General features: G+C 38.1%; 1 protein-coding gene across 1 annotated transcript in view; it reads right to left on the bottom strand.

Annotated features, from left to right (window-relative positions):
• The window catches only part of Myo10A (Myosin 10A), a 21168-nt gene extending 2256 nt beyond the window's left edge, over positions 1–18912 (bottom strand). The window contains exons 1-15 of the mRNA XM_011312026.1: positions 18718–18912; positions 17152–17216; positions 14313–14423; positions 13985–14073; positions 13827–13890; positions 13635–13744; positions 6820–13549; positions 6487–6729; positions 2705–3087; positions 1697–2000; positions 1061–1456; positions 792–976; positions 588–720; positions 272–476; positions 50–189 (exon numbers count right to left, since the gene is read on the bottom strand). Of these exons, the coding sequence (XP_011310328.1) occupies positions 50–189; positions 272–476; positions 588–720; positions 792–976; positions 1061–1456; positions 1697–2000; positions 2705–3087; positions 6487–6729; positions 6820–13549; positions 13635–13744; positions 13827–13890; positions 13985–14073; positions 14313–14423; positions 17152–17172 (9114 nt within the window). The 5' untranslated portion in view covers positions 17173–17216; positions 18718–18912. The remainder of the gene's footprint in view (positions 1–49; positions 190–271; positions 477–587; positions 721–791; positions 977–1060; positions 1457–1696; positions 2001–2704; positions 3088–6486; positions 6730–6819; positions 13550–13634; positions 13745–13826; positions 13891–13984; positions 14074–14312; positions 14424–17151; positions 17217–18717) is intronic.
• Positions 18913–19170: the final 258 nt, after the last annotated feature.

Here is a 19170-nt window from a genome sequence, read left to right as displayed (position 1 = left end):
AACACAGAAAGCTTGAGCAACCTTCTGAGATTTTTTTTATTTTACTCACATGTGTAATTGAATCAATGAAATGAACTCCATGACGATTGAGGGCCAAAATGTGATCGCCAACTTTTTCTTTGCCAGGTTCAGGCACTCGTGTTACACCGAAGAAGCTTGATCCAAATAAGGGCCATTTCGATAGAATTTCTAATTGAGTAATAAAAATAATTCGGTTAGACATGAGTGATTGAAAATAAAATGAGGGGGTCAAGTTATTGTGATGCTTTACCAAGCACTTGAGCTTTGCATATGGCCGAAGTGTTTTCCTGTATATTATTCCACGCCTGTTGAACCATATTACCCCATTTTTGTGGACGAGGTTCGCGCAAGCCTAATGCTGGTTTTGGTAGAAGATATTTGATTTCTTTCGTTGTTGGCTCATGCGGTTTTTCGGCTATTCTATGCAGGAGTGCAGCTATTTGAGCCATGTCATACTGTAAATGAGTCATTATTTTGTAATGAAATTTAAATTCTCCAGTGAAAAAATTTCGAAATTTTTCCCGAACAATAGGGAAAGAGAATTTTTGAAAATTAATGTGACTCACAATGATCTCTTGAGATAAATGTTCTCCAGGAATTACTAACAATAATCCTTCTAGATAGTCTGGGACAATTTGATTGAAAACTACTTCGATATAGAGTGCGGCGTCCAACCTGAGTGGATAATACCATACAGATCTGCGAAAATAAATACCTGAATAAATATCAAACGGAAGAAAAGCATAAAGAGGAATAAGTTAGGTAACCACCTGCAGAATAATAAATAGAAAACTTGATGATTCTCATGAAGTCCCGTTGTCACATCAAGCACATATTCATCTCTGGCCAGGGGCATGGTGAAAGCATCACCATCAACAATACAATATAATGAAAATTCATCCATTTCGTGGGGATTCCTCACTGATATGACACTGCACATTTCCTCGATGACATCCTTAGTATTGCAAAAATATAAAGATTAAAAAAATATATGAAATTTATAAGACCGTGAATACCATGTAACGGGAGAAAAACTAACTTGAACGACAGTAGTGCATTTGGTATTGATGACTCTTTCTGTTCCACCCGACAATCTATAAATCTGTCTCTTGGCATTTCTACCGGCACTTATAGCCATAATTTCTTCGACACTGGGAACATTTTTCCTTCCACCATACTTGACGGTTTTTCTCAAATTTTGTAGACAAACTGTCGCAGTTCCGTGGTATGCACGACGTTTATCGTACGCTGCTGTTTCGAGATATTTAATTAAATATGGTCTCAAGCCCTCACTGCACGTAAAATACGCAGCGACGATACTGAAAAGTCTCCATCCCCTCTGACAGCTGTCAGGATTGGGACTTTTATTATTAGTCGTTTGTTTCATTAATTGACAATAAACCTCATCACGCAGTGGTTCGTATCCGCGACAGTGCTGTAAAGAAAAATTAATCACAATAATTGCCGTGTGGATAAAAGTGATTTTTCTCTGCGCAATATTCGCGTAGATATTATTAAAAGGCATCCAGCCGGAAAAGTGAAATGAAAAAAAAAATAAAACGGCAATAGAAGTATCTCCATTTGAGTTTTAATCTGATGGAACTGACTGTGGCGATTTTAAACACGGATTAGCTCAATAGGAAAACATTAGAAAGTTGTCGTTGATTTCACTCACCATCAGGATTGTATAAACACAGTTGACTTCACTCATATTCGGAGGCAATGGTTGATCACCCATGTACCTCATGAGGCACAAGAAACACTCAGCCGCGAGAGAACTCATTTCGCCTTCAAGGCGGAGAAGACTCTGCTCTATTGGCACTTGCGAGAATTTCACGAGATCAACTTGCTCTTTCCATGTCCACTCGGTACCATCATGATGACCCTTTGCCTTTTTACCTTTTTTTTTGTTCTTCAATGACTCAATTACTTTGAGGGAACCACTTATCGATCCATCGGCTGTTTTCATCATTTCGAATCTAAAAAGAGGAGCACGACAAAAAAACCTTGTCACTTTAAAAATTCGTCACAAATATTGATCACTGAGGGGACAATTCAATGGGTACTTTCCCATTTCTGTTGGTCTCATTCATGCGATCGCATGAGTACTACAGATTGTCAGAGACCAGCGCCGGGGAACGAAGAAAGGATGAATTGCGAAAAAAATGGATTTATTTTTCATATAGGAATAATGATGATTAACGTCTGTCTTCATGTGAAAGTCGGGGAACGACAGATCGATGTATTTGGGACAGAGCTGGAAAGGTCATTGACCTCCTCCGATTCTATCACGTACCATATATTATTTGCATTGTAAAAATTGTTATTGCAAGTTGTCATATTCTCAATGCACCGTGAATTTGACTTTCATTCAAATTGTCAGAGTTAGTTTTTTTTTTAATTCCCCCGGAAATAGGGAAACCATCGGTCTGACACGCGATGCTTTGAAATCCCATGGATTTTCCACGTGAAAGTTGCAAATTAATGTTTCATGTTTTTTTTCCTCTTTTCTACTTTGCAGATTACACACTGTCGTACCTCAAATAAAATTAATTCGGTACAATTAGTGCGTACAGAATGTAACGCTAGCTATAATTCCTCAATTGCAATAAAAAGAGTAGAAAAAAATTGTACAGTTATGAAGAAAAAAAAAGCAAGTGGTAAGACGAAAAATATGACGTACTTCTCTGTACTCTGGCGGAAATTCAATATGGCATACTGCAGAAGTGAATGTTTCCCATCGTTGATCACTGGTCCGCTCTCGTAGAAGCTCTCTTCATTAGATTTATTTATTTCCTCTGGTTGTCGCCACTCTGTACTCTGACCATTATGATGCTGACTGTTACGCTGATTTTTGGGATGGCTAGCGTTTGTCTGGAGTGCAGCAACTGAATGGGCAACTTTTCGATTTATCTGACTGTTCTCGCGATTACCGTGATTCGACGGATTATGGCTCTGGCTGTGATTCTGGTGAGAGTTCAGGTGATCTGCTTGAGATTGAATGGACTTCGATATTTGAGATACATGACTCTCATGCTGAATCTTCATATAAGGCTTCTGTTCAACCTGAAATCAATCCAATCAATTCATCGATATATTTTTAATCTCGACTCTTTTGGTGTCATGATAAAAAATGAAAGATGCACGTGTGAATTTTTTCATGGATTGATGTAACTGATAATTATTTTAATGTTCAATTCGGATTGAAATTATGGAATGAGAAGATATGAAATCCGAGCATATTTTTTATAATTACTTTATCAACCTGATTTATTCCTCCAACGGTTTCTGGCAGATTTACGACAGTTTTATCGGCATTTTTCTCTTCTAGTTGCTGTTGAGCTTGATTGTTCATTCTTAACTCTTCAAATCTCTTCAAAATCTCTCGCACACTCAATTTATTATTACTCTGTTTTTCTTGAGTCATCGTTTCGATTTTGCTTTTTGAAGTGTTCTTATCGTGAATGCTATAAAAAAATCCGTCAATTCTAAAATCTTGAGAATTGCGACGACTCGAATTAGCCCTCTGAATATTCTTGTCATCATCGCATGACGATGGAGATTTTGCGCCATTTGTCAATTCATGTTCAATTTCCATTCTCAATTCTTCAACTGTTGGCTGACGTTTTTGCACTTGTGACGACTTTGAGTGATTTTTGGAAAGAGCTTTCGACAGATCGACGCGTGGAATATTTTCGTATTTGCAACTACTCTGAATCAAGGAAATGTGTTTATGGGATTTCTCGATTTGTCCGGTTATGCCATCCAATTTTTTAATATAAACATCTTTTTTTTTTGTGGTAACCTCATGAGAGATATTTTTATTCATGTCCAATCGGCTTTCGCACCCGGACGAATTTCGATTGTGAGATTCGTTATTATTTTGGATTTTACCAGACTTTTGACATGAAATTCTATTCATTCCAATTTTAATGCTCCTCCCATCGTAACCTGGTAATTGATTATCAGAAATTGCACCTGAATCGTCGGTGTGTCCGCCTCCATCGCTACTCTCTGAATCGGATGATTTGAAAAAAAGACTGTCCGGGGAATTTGTTTTTCGCACTGGATCGCATAGACTCCTGTATTCCGTCTTGATTACCATACTTGGAAAATTTGGTTTTACTCGGTCCGGAATTTCATGTGACGATATTTTATTTTGAGGATTTCTCCACACATGATTCGATGAATCTCGTTTCACCTCGTGAATTTCATATTTTCGCAGCAGCTCCGAGCGTTTTACAATTTTTTGAAAATTCGGGGCTTTTTCTTCGCTACTCAAGTCAGTAAATTCAGATTCTAAACATTCCGAGGCATCTGTAAACTGACTGAGAATATCTGGCCGATACGTCTGATTACGACGTAAAGTTTGAGGTAATTCTTCCCAATTTGCGATCATACGACGAGAGAATATTCCCTCTGCCTCCGATATTTCGTGCTCCATTATCGAGTCTTTTTTTTAACTATTCAATTGCATACAATCGACAATGGAATCCATCACTGCGTATAAAAATCACATCACTTTCAGATTTTTCGGCGATTTCAGGTCGAGAAACGATCATTTTATCCCACAAAAGCCAAAATAAATTTGATTTATCACCTGGTTTCTATATCTATTCACTTTTGCTCGACATAAATCTTTTCATTTCTCTATTCAACGGAGGGAAAATGGTAATAACATTGATTGAACTAGGCTAATCTAAAAGCAATTTGTAGCAAAAGTTTTCCCCATTCTCTCTAATTCTTCACAACTCTCAAACGTCATTATTTCCATGCTTTTTTCTCTATTCTTCCTTCACGATGAGAAAAAAATGTCCGTGGGAGGTTTCAATGTACCAACAACAATTGATACTACTCGGATTATAATTATGTACTCCTAAGAAACTCTCTTAGAAAAGAGTTCTATATTATGAATGAGAAACGTATAAAACATTCCTGTCAAAGCCAAAGTACTCGATTCTCATAAAAAAATTGAAAATCAATTAATTAAAAATTCATCATGAATCATGAATTCATTTCTTCAACTATTAAACTGCTCGCGTTGGATTTTCCTAGTCACAATATCAAAAATCACAATATCCAAAAAAAAAAATAGAAAATAAAAATAGAAATAAAAAACAAAATGTAAACAAAATAATTTGCTGGATAAATGATCGTCTCTCACTCGTGGAATATTTCCATAGGGTCACTCACTTTGATTGGTAACTCATCATTTTGAGGAAAAAAAATGAAAAAGATAAATGTGAAATGCCCGGTTGAAATTACTATCCCATAACGGAGTACCACCTGAGACTGAACCGAACGTGGGATAGATATATGTTTAAAACTCTGTAGGAAACCATCGTCCGTACCTTAGTGAGGCCTTCGAAAGACTGTTATCTGGGTCGTACCCCACCAGATATATTTACTACGGGTATAGACGTACACGTGGAACAGGACTGGCGAAAGAATGCGGTTACCTCCAGAGGTATACAAGATGAAATTTTATCAAGTCTTATTTAGGTAAATAAGACATGAGATGTTGATGACTTTTCTCCCCATCGTCGATCATATCCATGGCTCTCCATATTATCGCTATCTCTAGAGATTGATTATAATTTCTACCGGTAGTAATCTAGCATCTTCGAGTGATATATTTTGTAAATAAATATTAAACCACCGGCAGAATATTGCAGATTGCTTAATATTGCTCAATAAAAAAAGAGGATAAATATTCGCTTCGTGTGGTTGTTGGTCATATTCATTTGAGTGGATTGCATTCTTTTCCCTTCTCAGCGTGATGCATAGGTGTATTGCAGTCAAGTCATATCGAGGCCAGGTCGATATACCATGGGTTGCATGATCGATAATTGGAGTATCCAGCGGGGAAGGCAAGATCATTCATTATTGTACGCACACTGACGAATTCCGCGGTGTTAGGAATTTGAATTGAACGAATTTGAGAAAAGAATTATGAAATCCTGCGCATTTTTTTAGGCTGGTGACTTTCATGTGAACCGGCTTTTTATTCTTAATTTTACCTATCGAGGTTGAGGGGTCAGAGGATATGTATACGAATGGTATAAATAACGGTTTAATGAGTTAAGGAGACCCAATGGTACAACGCTCTCTTGGACTTGAACCGTTGAACCACCTGTTGGTCACGGATTGTTGGGAATGACATAGTGTCTTTTTCTTTTCCCTTTTTTTTTTCGTCACTTCCGTGGGCGTTAATTGAATTTCAACGGATTTTAATTCATATTTATATCTCATAATAGAATATATTAATCGCATTCCCGGAATCGTTGTCGAGAATATCTGTTTTTCTCTTCATGTACTGAATTTCACAGATGAATGAAGGTGAACGCCTTTTCCGTGTACGCTACCGGAAGAGTTACTTCAGGGGAATATAATACCGCTGGTTGAAATTTACATGCTGATAACCGTTAAAAAATGAGGAAAAATGATAAAATAGCTGTTACATACCACACGAATGTAATTGGCAATCATTTCAGCGAGTTGAGGGGCACGACTCGTATGCAACGGCAGACGAACACCGGAGGAAATAGTTAATGTACATAGGCTAGGTTTTGATGATCCAACTGATACAATGTCCTCCAAAGTCAGTGTTTCTAAAATCACCAATTCTCCTGACATGTGTCGTTTTAATAATTTTAAACCACTGTGGGAAATGGCCACGTGCTCAGCGTCTGGTTGTTGAGGTCCAATCTGAAAGAGAATATACAAAAAATTCTTTCCGTCTGCAAAAATCCGACAAATGTGTGCGGCAGGGTAAATGAAATGAAAATTATTACTCACAGAAACTGGAAAAATTCGGGAAAAGTACAGAGACCACTGCTTAGCTATATCCACTACATTCTTTTTTATTGTGATTTTATGGTGAGTGCTTTGGAGGTTTTCCAGTGTAACTCCGTAGTTATGGAGAAGTTTGATCATATTCTGGCGTTCTTCTTTAGTTATTTTTATACTACTGGTTGCCAAAACATCATAAACAATTTGACAAAAGACTAAATGAAGTGCCAAAGGACTTGACAGGACTTCATTGGGCGCAAATACTTCTTTTTTTACCCGGAGGGTCCATGAAACCCGATTATAAGTAAAATGGGTATTGGTGGTGAGGGGATAGAGTTTTGTATCCGTGATTTCCTGTGCTTTTTCAATATCCGGTTTATCAGCAGGTGGAAGAACGGGTTTTAAAAATTCTGGCCACTCTTCAATTTCTATTCTCTCCAATTTGTCAGTGCGATGGGTTGACGCAATGCTGGATCGTCTGTCTGCTTCAATTTTTTTGAAGCTTTGCCTTGCAACGACAAACGATTCCCTCGTGTTTGGTACAACACCGAACTCCCGTGAGGACGGCAGGCCAAAACTGTCACGAGATTTTGGTGATAAATCACGACTTGTTCTGAAGGAATCTCGTTTCCCAGAGTCAAACATGTCTCGTGAGAATTTGTCAAAAATATCCGAGTTCAAGTCTCGGTGTAAATCGAAATCACAACTTCTATCGTCTTTCGTTGTACTCCCCAAGTCCGCCGTATCTTTGCCATGAGATTTTTTCGATTTGTGTTGCAAAGCAAATATGTCTCTACTCTGACTAAACATATTGGGATTATTGAAATGATTATGTGATTCTGCATCTGGCGATGAATGGAAATTGTCTCGATTATTTTTCGGTTCGATGGAAGGAGGCAACAATTGTGAGGATAGTAATCCACTCGATTGATTGTTATTATTACTATTGATATTGTTGTTGTTATTGGTGTATATGCTTCCATTTTGAGGGCTCTGAGTCTGTGGAGGTGATATTGGAGGTGGTGGAGGTATTGGACGACATTCCATTCGTTCAATTTGCGTTCGAACCACTTGAGCTTGAGTCAACATTTCAGTTGTACCCTTGGAAGTCGTACTCTGTGCATCATCCGCGGTTGATGCATAATCATCCCATCTCCCGGTCAATTGTTGTTGAAGCAGTAGTTTTCGATTGTCCTCAATCCGATTGATCTTGATCTCATCCCTTGGTAATGCTGGTTTTTCACTTGTCTTCGTTGATCTGACGCTGTGATTGGCAGTAACCTTTTCCAATCGCTGTCTCATTTCGGAACTGAGCTTCAATTTACCAATACTTCCCGGTGATGGCCTGTGCGCTCCCACTTCCAGTGCAGATTTTGATTTTCTCTTCTTTTTCTCAGACTCTTCCTTGTGCCCATGAATATGAATAGCTGTTGTCGTTGTTTCAATAATGGTACTCTCATCAATTTGAGATTTAGAAATTATGTTATCAATTTCAAATTCCTCCCAATCAACAGAGCCATCCCCTTGGCCATGCACACTGGTATCTCCATTACCTTGATTGTACTCTTGATATTGAGGAGTAATTTTTCTCTGCTGCTGGTGCTGTCTCATTTTGAATTCCATAAAACTGTCCTGACTTTGGCTGTCATTTTGATCACTAGGGGGTGGCCATCTCCATTTTCCAATTCTCACTGTCTTAGCTCGGCCATATGGATCCAGGAATGGTCGCGACTCCGAGGGATCATGTGCATCAAGGGGTGGAGGCATTGGAGGTGGTGGTGGCACTCCTTTTCCGCTTATGAGACTCTGATTATTATCAACACTTGTTTTTCTATTTTTTAATTCACTCAGAACGTTTGTAAAATTACTTTGAATATTCGTACGCCCGGAACTTGTCCGTTTTAATTCTGGAGTCGACGTGGCAGCTTTTCGATCAACACTTATCTTCCTAGCTCCATATTCCACACTTGTTTTTCGGGTTATATCTGAATTTTTTTTCGGTGGACTCTGGGATCGGTGGATTTGCGCCTTCACCGTTACTGTTTCCAATTGATTACCGGGATTTGTTGTATTCTGATGCTTACCGGGTTCATTTTCGATGAGAGATAATGACTGTGTGCCATTTTGCACGAGGAGCTGTTGAAATGCTTGATTTTGGGCTAGAAGTTGCTGTTGAATTTGAAGATTTTGAGCCATGGCACTTTGAAGGAAAGCCCGTTGAAGATTTTGTTGGTAGGCGACCATATCGGCGTTTTGATTACTTGGTGGCGAGTTGGGATATTGTGGCAAATTCAATCCCTGCATATTGTATATGGGAATGGGCATAAATCCAGAACCCATATTCATACTTGGATTCTGACTGGGTGTTGACATTTGCTGATGCGGAGGCGGTGAAAATACCGGCATCAGCATTGATGATGACATCATACCTGGAGACAATGGACTGTAGTTGAAAGTGTTGTTTTGATTGGGTATATCCATATTGCCACCTCCTTTTATTAAACGCGATAAATTCGAAGGGGACAAAGCTGCGTTGTACGATGATTTTTCTTGACCAGTCATTGAATCCATAAATTTCTCGAAATTATTATCGTCTGAATCTTTCGAAATTGGTGTTTGTGGGGTAATAGTACCCTTTATACTTGCCGCGAGACTTCTGGCATCCGACAATTCATCGAGATTTCCATCGAGAACTGGCATAAAGAGTTCATCGAGAAATTGATCGACATCCGAAGCTTGACTGGGTACTCTTACACGTCGTACGTGAGATGCCAATGAAGGCGCTTCACTTGTATCTGACATGGCTGACGATTTCACTCCGTATTCACTTTTTTCAATATAAGCACGACTAGACTGACTTCCGGGGTGAGCCCTTTTTCCTGGATACTGTGATTTGATAAAACGAGTCTGTGATCTTATGTAACTACTTTTATCATCCTCAGATCTTCCCGTTTGACTGACTGATTGAATATCTGGATATTCAAAATCAATCGTAACATCTTCTTCTTCCACAATATTTGGCTCTGTACTTCTACCTATTCTGCTGTATTTTCGCTCCTGTGATACCTCACTTCTAGTCATGTATTCAGAATTAGATACCACTGAGCTTTCCCCAATTCTCTCTAGACTGTGATAACGTTCATTCAATTTCGACGATGAGAGACCAAGATTTGTGAGTTTATTCGTAGGTGGAGTGAGTTCAGATTGAAGTAGATTGTCTAAGCTTCTACTCCGTTGTTTATCCTTATCGAAGTAACGATCATTCAGGGCCGATTGACGAGAAAGTCCTATTTCACCGGAATTAACGGTCTCTAGTATTGGCTCGTGAGATTGTTTTCTGGTTGGTGACGACTTAGCTGCAGGTGGCTGAGGTGGTGGTACCGCTGGTCGTTTGGGCATTAAAATTTCCGGTTCCAATGATTTATTACCATTATCCGATATTTTCAGTGACGATTTATCCAAAGGCTGGAATGTCTTCAATACGGATGGGGATACACGTATGGCATCCATGTCCTTATCGGCATCACGAATAATTGTTTGGGTATTTTGTTCACGCCTTTGTATTGGAAGAATATTGCTGTTCTTTCGCTGCTCGAGGAATATATGTTTGGCCGCGGGAAATGCCGGTGCCAATTCCATTTCAGAGATGATATCAAGTACATAATCAAAACCATTGGTTTCCGTTACAATTGCATCGGGACCATCCAATTGATTCCACAGGGTTACTGTCCAGCCTTCATTTTCAACTCCATGATTTTTAACAGCTAGATTTGCCAGTTCCTCGCAAGTTGTCCACGAATTGATGGCACATGTGGTCGTTTCCCCGTCATAAAAACCAACATTCAAAGCCATATTCACTCGATTTCTGTTGGCTCTCCATTCGAGTACACAAGGTGGATAATTCCTCGGTATATTGTGCAATGATAATTGATTGTTATTCATTATTTTGAGCAGTGTGCGCTCACCTTGGAGTAATTTTCGCTGGCAATAGGCTTTGTAGCCGTCGTAAGCATGATCCGATACATATTTCAAAATATATTTGAAAAGAGTCGAACTCGGTTGAAATGCCGAGAGACAATTAGCCAGAAGTAGCCAGCCTCTTTCTTTATTGACATCGTTATCATTTTTCCAAGTTTGATTAGCCAATTGACAGAGAATTTCATCCCTCAATTTTTCATTAATGATTCCTTTGTTGACAATGTAATCTCCCAGTGCGTGTTCTCTCTTCCCGCTGAGATTATTTTCATTCATAAATCTGAGAATCATTTTGAATATGATGAGGGAGTCGCTGTAATCCTGATCCCTTGCCTTCGTCAAGAATGGAGTTTTAATTGGTTCCCTTTTCATTCCAAAAATGTGACTCTTGAAGTAAATATTAGTAAACTTTGAAAATTGATATTGATCAATATCCAGGGGAAGTTTGTAATTGAGAGATGGTACTATAACTGGTCCTACGACTTTCAACAGATTTCTTTCCGAATGCAATGGTTGCCAATCATCGAGTTTACTGTAAATAAATGCCAATTCCGCTGGTATTTCAAGATGATTAACTCCAGCGACAGCTCTCGATGCTTTTTCTTGCTCTTCCCTTTGTTGTTTAGCCCTGGCTCTTTCCCGACTTGCCTTTTCAATTTCAGCCCTCTTTGCCATTTCTTTCTTGAGCACCAGAAATTTTTCCCTCTGTTTTTTACCGCGCCACAATTTCTGAGCCATTAAAACTCCATGTCTCAGCCGATTATATTTTTTTCGATCACGATAACCGCGATAAACTGCCTGAAGTAAAATGGTACTCTTTGATGCATTGATGAATCTTCTGCGAGCAAGAAAGCCTCTTGTATATCGTTGAACAGTTATGGCAGCTCGTTCGAGAATCAGTGCTCGATTGTATTCTAAATTTCTTTCCAATGATTCTCTCAAAAATACTCTTGTTAGACCCAATTGATATTGATCATGGGCATTTTGAGGTGCAGCTTTATCCAAAATAATTCTGCATAATTCTTTGTTGGGTGCACCACGAGGTAGACGATTTGTCATTAAATACCGATAGCGCTCAACGAATTGACCGAAATTCAGACGCACTGGATATCCAGTTTTACGAATACGAATTGTCTCTAGCATTCCGGTGTATCTCAATTGCTCTAATACACATGGCATGTCATATTTCATCGGTGCTTTATCATTGTTTGGCTTGATACAACGAACAAACCAGGGATTGCACTGTGACATTGATTCTAAAAGTTGTTGGAGACTGTCATGAAAACGTGCAGATACTGTTGGCGTTCTTGGTTTCATGGTTACAAATCTTCCATTTGGTTTATTAATTGTTTTGTTGGCTTCATGGGAATTTCTCACGTGTTGAAACATTTTGCTGACCATTTGAATTTTACTACCAATCAGTAATTCAACAACATCTGGTCTCAAAGTGTCACGATTTTTGTCAAGAAATCCATCAACGTTGTACCAAACCTGTCCAGCATAATGTTTAATCGCAAACTCCGCGGAATTCATTCTGGGACGCGAGTATAATTCACTCAATGCATGATTGTAATGGCATTTTTCTAAAAATGATAAATCACTTGCCTTTGGAAAATTACTCTCATCATCGAGAAGATGAAGTATGCCAACCGGTTTTTTTGCTATCAAATGTATAACTGGTAAATTGTCTGTGTAATTTATAGTTGTCCAATCAATTTTTTCCTTCACGTATTCCTGTTGTTCGAGTTTGAATATATGTTTATTGAAATAAAAATGCAAATTTTCATTGGCGTAATTAATACACAATTGTTCAAAGCTGTTTTCACTGAAGTTCTCAAATCCAAATATATCGAGAATCGATATTGCTGACGTGTGTTTAGTACCTTTGTAGACAATATGGTTAACACGTGCTACGAGCCATGAGAAAAGGGAACTGTAAAGTGCTTTAGCAAATGCATCTCTGGCATCCAATGCCTGATCAATGTTTAAGGCAGTCAATACTTTTTCATTTCTCGCTTCTGTTGTTTTTGTTGTGAGAGCGCGAATTATTCCATCTGTATTAATTTGCAGCAAATGTGCTGCCCACCGTATTTCAACGTCTGAGCCAACTTCAACTCCTTCCTGGCCATGTCTCATTTGCTTTCTATGAAAATATACATTACCCAAGTGCAATACACTCGATAACATTCGAAATATCGTATCCTGCTCTTCAGACGTAAAGCCCAATACTTGCATCGCCGATAAGAGAGCTTTGAAGTCGTCCGTATCATTTTTTCCATCAATTTTACAATTTCCACCTTGATTAAGATAGAAATATTTATCCGGAGTCAGCAGCCCATATTTATCTCTCAATTGCTGATCAAGACCAGCAAGTAATTCATAAAAAACGTGATAATTCCGTTCGTCCTGTGCCTGAGTGACAATTCGACTCTTTTCCAAGAGATATTGAGTTACTCGACCCCCAATAATAATACCGTCTCGGAAATTGACTTCCAAATATTTTCCAAAACGACTACTATTGTCATTTCGCAGTGTTTTGGCATTACCAAAACTTTCAAGCAGGGGAGCTGCTTCTAAAATTTGTTCTGTTACTAAATTACTTGGCGCTCGATTAACAGCAGCCAAATATTGCATGACGAGTTTTGTTGATTCCGTTTTTCCCGATCCAGATTCCCCAGAAATTACTACAACTTGATTTGCTGTTGCATTATTGGCGGTAGATACTTGACTGTAGGCCGAGGAGCCAACAGCGAACAGGTGACTATTGGAAATTACATTAAAACATAAAAATTACATTTTTCTGTTCTTTCAATACGTCACGATAATTTATTTTTTTTTGGACTTACGGTGGCAAAGTGCCGAGAATTCTTCCCTCGTACAATTTCACCTGGTCGAGTCCGTAAATGTCAAACATTTTGTACGGATTCACGGCTACAAGTATACTACCAGTGTAGGTCTAGAATTTATAAATATACAAAATTCAGCAATGAAATTGAAAATTACAACGGGATTCTGCTGTATTATATTTTTCAACTTACATAGATCAATTCTTTGTCATAACGAATTTTGAGATTCCATAGTAGAGAGGCTTCATTCAGATCACTAGAAAAAAATCATTACATTGCATTTTATCCGATCGTGTGTCTCAATGGATCTTAGAATATTAAAAATAATAAAATTTTATTGTGTGACTCACTTTAGTTGAATCATATCTTCTACTCCATTTTGCCCAAGATCTTGCCTCGGTCTAACTCCGCTCAGGTTTGTGAGAGTAAAAGTCTGCGGCTAAAATTTTTATTTTCTCTATGAATACAAACGCTTCCGCAGAAAGTGAGAATAAATATATATCATTACGGCGCGAATTTGAATACATCTTAATATCAAAGTCAGAGCTCTGTGAAATTTCATATTGAAAATCAATGAATTAAAGAAAAGAAATGAGAAATGAGAAATCCACTTGTTGTCTTTATTTTTTTTAGATCATCGATGTCATTTTTATCAGCTGTATTTAGCTCGAATTTTACCTTGCCGGCAATTACTGCTTGAACGGAGAGAACATTGGCAGCTCTGTGATATTCAACAACTTCACCAGGTAATACATGACCGACTCCCGGATCGAACCACACCAGTTCGCCCTAAAACCAATAAAATTAAGTTTTAAAAATAACCACAAACGAAATAATCTTCGAAATAATTATCATCATCACAGCAACTTTGAGATCTTTGTGGAATGCTCTGCGTTTTCCTCCATTTGATTCCTTTCCAAATTGTGTTTTTCTCCGCCCAGTGCATAATCCAAAAATCGAAGACGAAGGAACTGGTGACAGCCTGTGATTGTTAATATCACTCAGGGATCTTGAATGACTGGTAATCCATTTTTTCGGGATGATACTTTGTTCATTGGAAAATTCACTGGGCGATTTTTTGTTTTTCCATTCGCCTTTGTCGTCTGCTCGTGGGAGAATTTTTGAGGAAACACCGGAGGCAGTCCAATTAGAAGATTTTTTTGAGGATTTTGTATAAAGAGGTAAAGTACAAACACGATTTGATACGGTGAAGCAGTTTGAATTCTTTTGGGTCGGATGGAATCTAGTTGAATTTCTTGTGAAATTGTGCCAAGTTTTATTTTCACTTGGATAATTCCATGGGATTCTTCTGATCCACTTGCTCTCGAAATTATCATCAGAAGTACTCCTACCTGAGAGAGATTTTAGCTTTTTATCAGTCTTAACTTCACTCATTCTATCCATTTTCATGGATTGCTTTGTAGAAAATTGTTTCAATGGTTTAATAAATATTTTTTTCTGGTGATTTCTCTCAAACAATTTCACTCCCTCGTCTTCCTTTTTCTTCTCTAATGAAAATTTATCCATTCCATTCGCTAATTTTAAACTATTCGTTGAATAGCTTGAGGGAGGTAATTTGGGTACAATAGGCAATGACAATTGTCGTCTCCTGATTTTCCCATAGATGGGAGCTTCTCTATTAGCGGATTGTTTAAATTTAGTAGAAAGACTACAATGATTCTCTATTTTTTCATGAGCTGTGGAAGGCCCAGTTTTTGGCAGCGTCGATGATTTTGTCACTTGACCACTTGTCCTAAATGTATTGGATGCTGTCAAAAAATCGGCAACCGATCTGGTACCACTAATTTTTTTTTCCGCTGTACCAAAATTCATCGGTCTCCCATTCTTCTGTAGATTTTTATGTTTAAGAAAACTTGATGTCTTGGTAAATTCATTCACTCTACTGCAAGACTTCTCATTCATTATCGGTCTATTTTCAAGTAGACTATTACATTTTCTGCGCAACGTAACGTGCGGTGAACGAACCGATTGTAAACTAGTCCGACGATTTAGGATATCTTGACGAGATACTCTTCGAAATTCGGGGATGTCTTTCCAATTGAGATCGTTTCCGTGTTTTTTATTTGCAAATGGTAATGTCGTCGGACGTTCATGATTTGGGCCTTCATCGTTTCTTTGATGATTTGATATTATAGCCCGACGGCATGTTCCAGCTCTAGGTGTATGCGATATTTCTGATCTACATTTGAAGTTGTTATGTAGGTTCCAATCGTGAAAACTTGCCATCGTGTCACTTGCTATGGATTGCTCGTGCATGTTTAAATACGGGTCATAAGAATTATGCAATGCACATTCATGGTATAACGGGTTAGGGGTAGTGGATACTTCCGGTTTCAAGGTAGACTTTAAACATTGTCTTGTTCGGCTAGTTGTTGACATGTGGCGAGTGGCACCGGAGGTCTTTCTAATGTTTGACTGCATTTTGAAGATGCTATCTTATCAGGTGGTTGAAAACATTTAACTGGAGATGCGATGTGATTTTTGGGGGCATTCTGCACTTGGTAATCATTTCAGATATTTCTCTCGATCGAAACTCAACCAACACTTGAATATATATGTATAAAATCTCAAGCCAGCTCACTTCCGTTCACTTCGAGGTCATTGCACGCGATGGTACCGGGATTGGCCGTACCACTGGCCTCTTTGGAACTTGAATTGTTATTTTTTTTTTACACTAGCCAGGACCATTGAATTTTTGATCCCTAACACAATTCAAATTGATAATCATCACCTCCACAAATTCCGTTTATCATGATACTGATTTAAGTTATCCCCGATTGTTAATTGAAAAAGGTCATTACACTTGGAAAAGTCTGGAAGGAATTTATTGAATGTTTAATTATTCACCGCGTGTGGTCCGCTACGTCGAGTGTCTCTATAGTTTATATTTTCAATATTTCTCTCAAGTGTCACACGGATTAACCGCATTAAGTACTCGGGACACAACTTTATTGAGCTCAAAGGGCCACTGCGTCAAAAAAATTATCAGCTCTCCGGGTTAAGTCCATTATTATGATTGCAACCGATTTCTATATTCATTTATCGCGTCTTTTCTACAGTAGCCATTTGCACTGGATACGCGTTGCGATTCAATTATTATTAATTCAATTTAATTTAATTGATCGGTGTTAGAGGAATCTTATGCATCCGCGAGGATGTTCGATGTGCAACTGGATGCCCAATGTATTTTCTCCTCACAACTATTGCTCTTGTTGCACAGTGGCGTAGATTGTTTTAATTAATCCTGTAGTGAGATAATTGTATGCTCATCGAAGCGTTTATTCTTGGGTAAAACAACCCACGTACGTGAATATCTTTCAGTCATTTCACATATCTCCTCTTATGTGGCTACAATATATTGTGCATCCAATCAAATAGCAAAAATTTTTGAATAACCGTCCAGTAGTTATAGGAATTTTTGATTTCACTTGAATCGATTTTAGAAAGGATGTATTATAAATATGATAATTTTTTTTCGTAATAAATTTATACTAACCGTTTGCCATTCTGCATTCATCTCGAACGATTGTCGGTAAAGCCTTTAGATGCTGCATGTACTTCCTTAGAAGATAAGAAAATAATAATTGATTTTTAAAATAGTAATTATAAACTCAAGAAGTGATTATGAGTGAAGGAGAATGCAAAGGAACAAATTAAATCAATAATGAAAACGGCGGCATGACCGTAAATAGCGTTTCAACTACGAGAAAAAAGTTTAAGAAATATTACGTGGCTACTCACATACTCGAGAGCTGAGATTCCTATTTTAATTGTTGTTATGCAAATGGCAGGGGAATTATGCTATAAACGTTTTAATAGATCATGCAGATAAAATTAACTAGAAATAATTCGACAGATCCCCAGAGTGAAAGAAAATAGCTGAGTAATGAAAAATATCAATTGCATTCTAATTGCATGCATTGAATCAGTAAAAAATGAAGCGGTTTTTTAAAGGAAAGTGTATTAGTTCTTTTAGAAAGTCCAACTCTTGTTAAAAATCACTCGACGAATGTTCATAGTTGAACGTCAGTGGGGGAAAAAGAAAATTGGCTGTAAGGGGTGATCTATTGGATAATTGCTATCTCGCGATAGTTATCATCACATACTCGACATAGAAATTAAATTTATTGCTAAAGTTCAAAGAGAACAATGTGTGGAAGAGATCGAGAAAAAAATTGTCGGCCTTGTGCGCAAAGACTTGGACTATTGACATAAGACTGGAATTTAGGATTGAGTGAATGGAAATTATGACATGACTCTCAATCCAGGATCTTGGTACTTATTTGTTCATTGTGCTAACTATATTCACTGGTATACAGTAGCAAGAGCATGGAGGAATCAAAGGTATCGTCGACCAGATATCGAGGTCAGACAGAGAAAGCAGCAACTCCACTGCTGTGATACAAGATTCCTTACGTAATTCATAATCACCTCCTTTTATTGTTGTTTCTTCTGGATATTTTTCCTTCAGCAAAAGTTTAAAAACCGGTGCTAAAAGTGAGATGGAAATGGAGATAAAGCATTGCTCTGGTTGGCACTATACTTGAAATACAACTTGTTGAAATGTCAGATCCTGATGGAAGTTTTTCTCGCAAATATGGTAATCGCGACGGATAATAATAACTGAAAGTGTGAATTATTGATAATTAATATGAAATTGAACGAATGTTGGGAATTTGTTTCCCTTTATTCGGATCTTTGGTGAGACGTCATTCGTATGAATTCAATTTGTCATTATTGAATCGTGATTCACCGAATCACTGAAAAATTTATTGTTGTTGAAGCCTGAAATGACATTCTAAGAGAAAAGCAGGAAAAAAAAAACCGGTAAATACCGTTGGAGTTATTCGGTCTCCGTGGGACGATGCGTCGTGAGAAAGCTACAGACTATCACTCTAGGCATTGAAATCACCGAAAGGATACGAAAAACTCTTCGCTTCAAGCATTGAATTCAACCACAACAATATGACACGCAACCCTTGATTAAATAACATATTGAATAAATAGCAAGCAACATTGCAGTGAGACTAATGATAAATAATAAATCAAATAAATAAATTACCTCATTTACTCAAGAAATTATCCATCTCGAATTCTTGGCAGGAGGAGAATTTTCAAAAAATTTCAGAAACTGACACAGTGGGGAGATACGCACGCGAAAATATTGGCCGACGCACATAAAAAAGTGATTATTTTTGTCTTTTGGATAAATCAATCAACACAGTGGCGAGAGAATTCACAGAAACAATATTAGTTATTGAATGTTTTACGACGACTACCTGGGTAAGAGGAATCGTTTTCAGGTATGCTGTCGGCCTCGCCTAGGTTGATAGTTGTTGCAATGCTCACCTGGCGCCACAGTCCACGAAATTCCTGTACCGTTACCTGGGAATTGCAGGTGGTCGGTTCACCTCAAAGAGGATTGACTAAAGTAGAGGCTCACTTCTGGGGGTTTGAGTGACCCCAGGGGCATCGTAGTACCTCACCCCAAGGGAGAGAGGAAAAATTTTCCAAA

This window comes from Fopius arisanus, unplaced genomic scaffold (assembly GCF_000806365.1).
Source record: "Fopius arisanus strain USDA-PBARC FA_bdor unplaced genomic scaffold, ASM80636v1 scaffold00095, whole genome shotgun sequence".
Classification (NCBI taxonomy): Eukaryota; Metazoa; Arthropoda; class Insecta; order Hymenoptera; family Braconidae; genus Fopius; species Fopius arisanus.
This window is presented reverse-complemented; position numbering and strand designations above follow the sequence as displayed.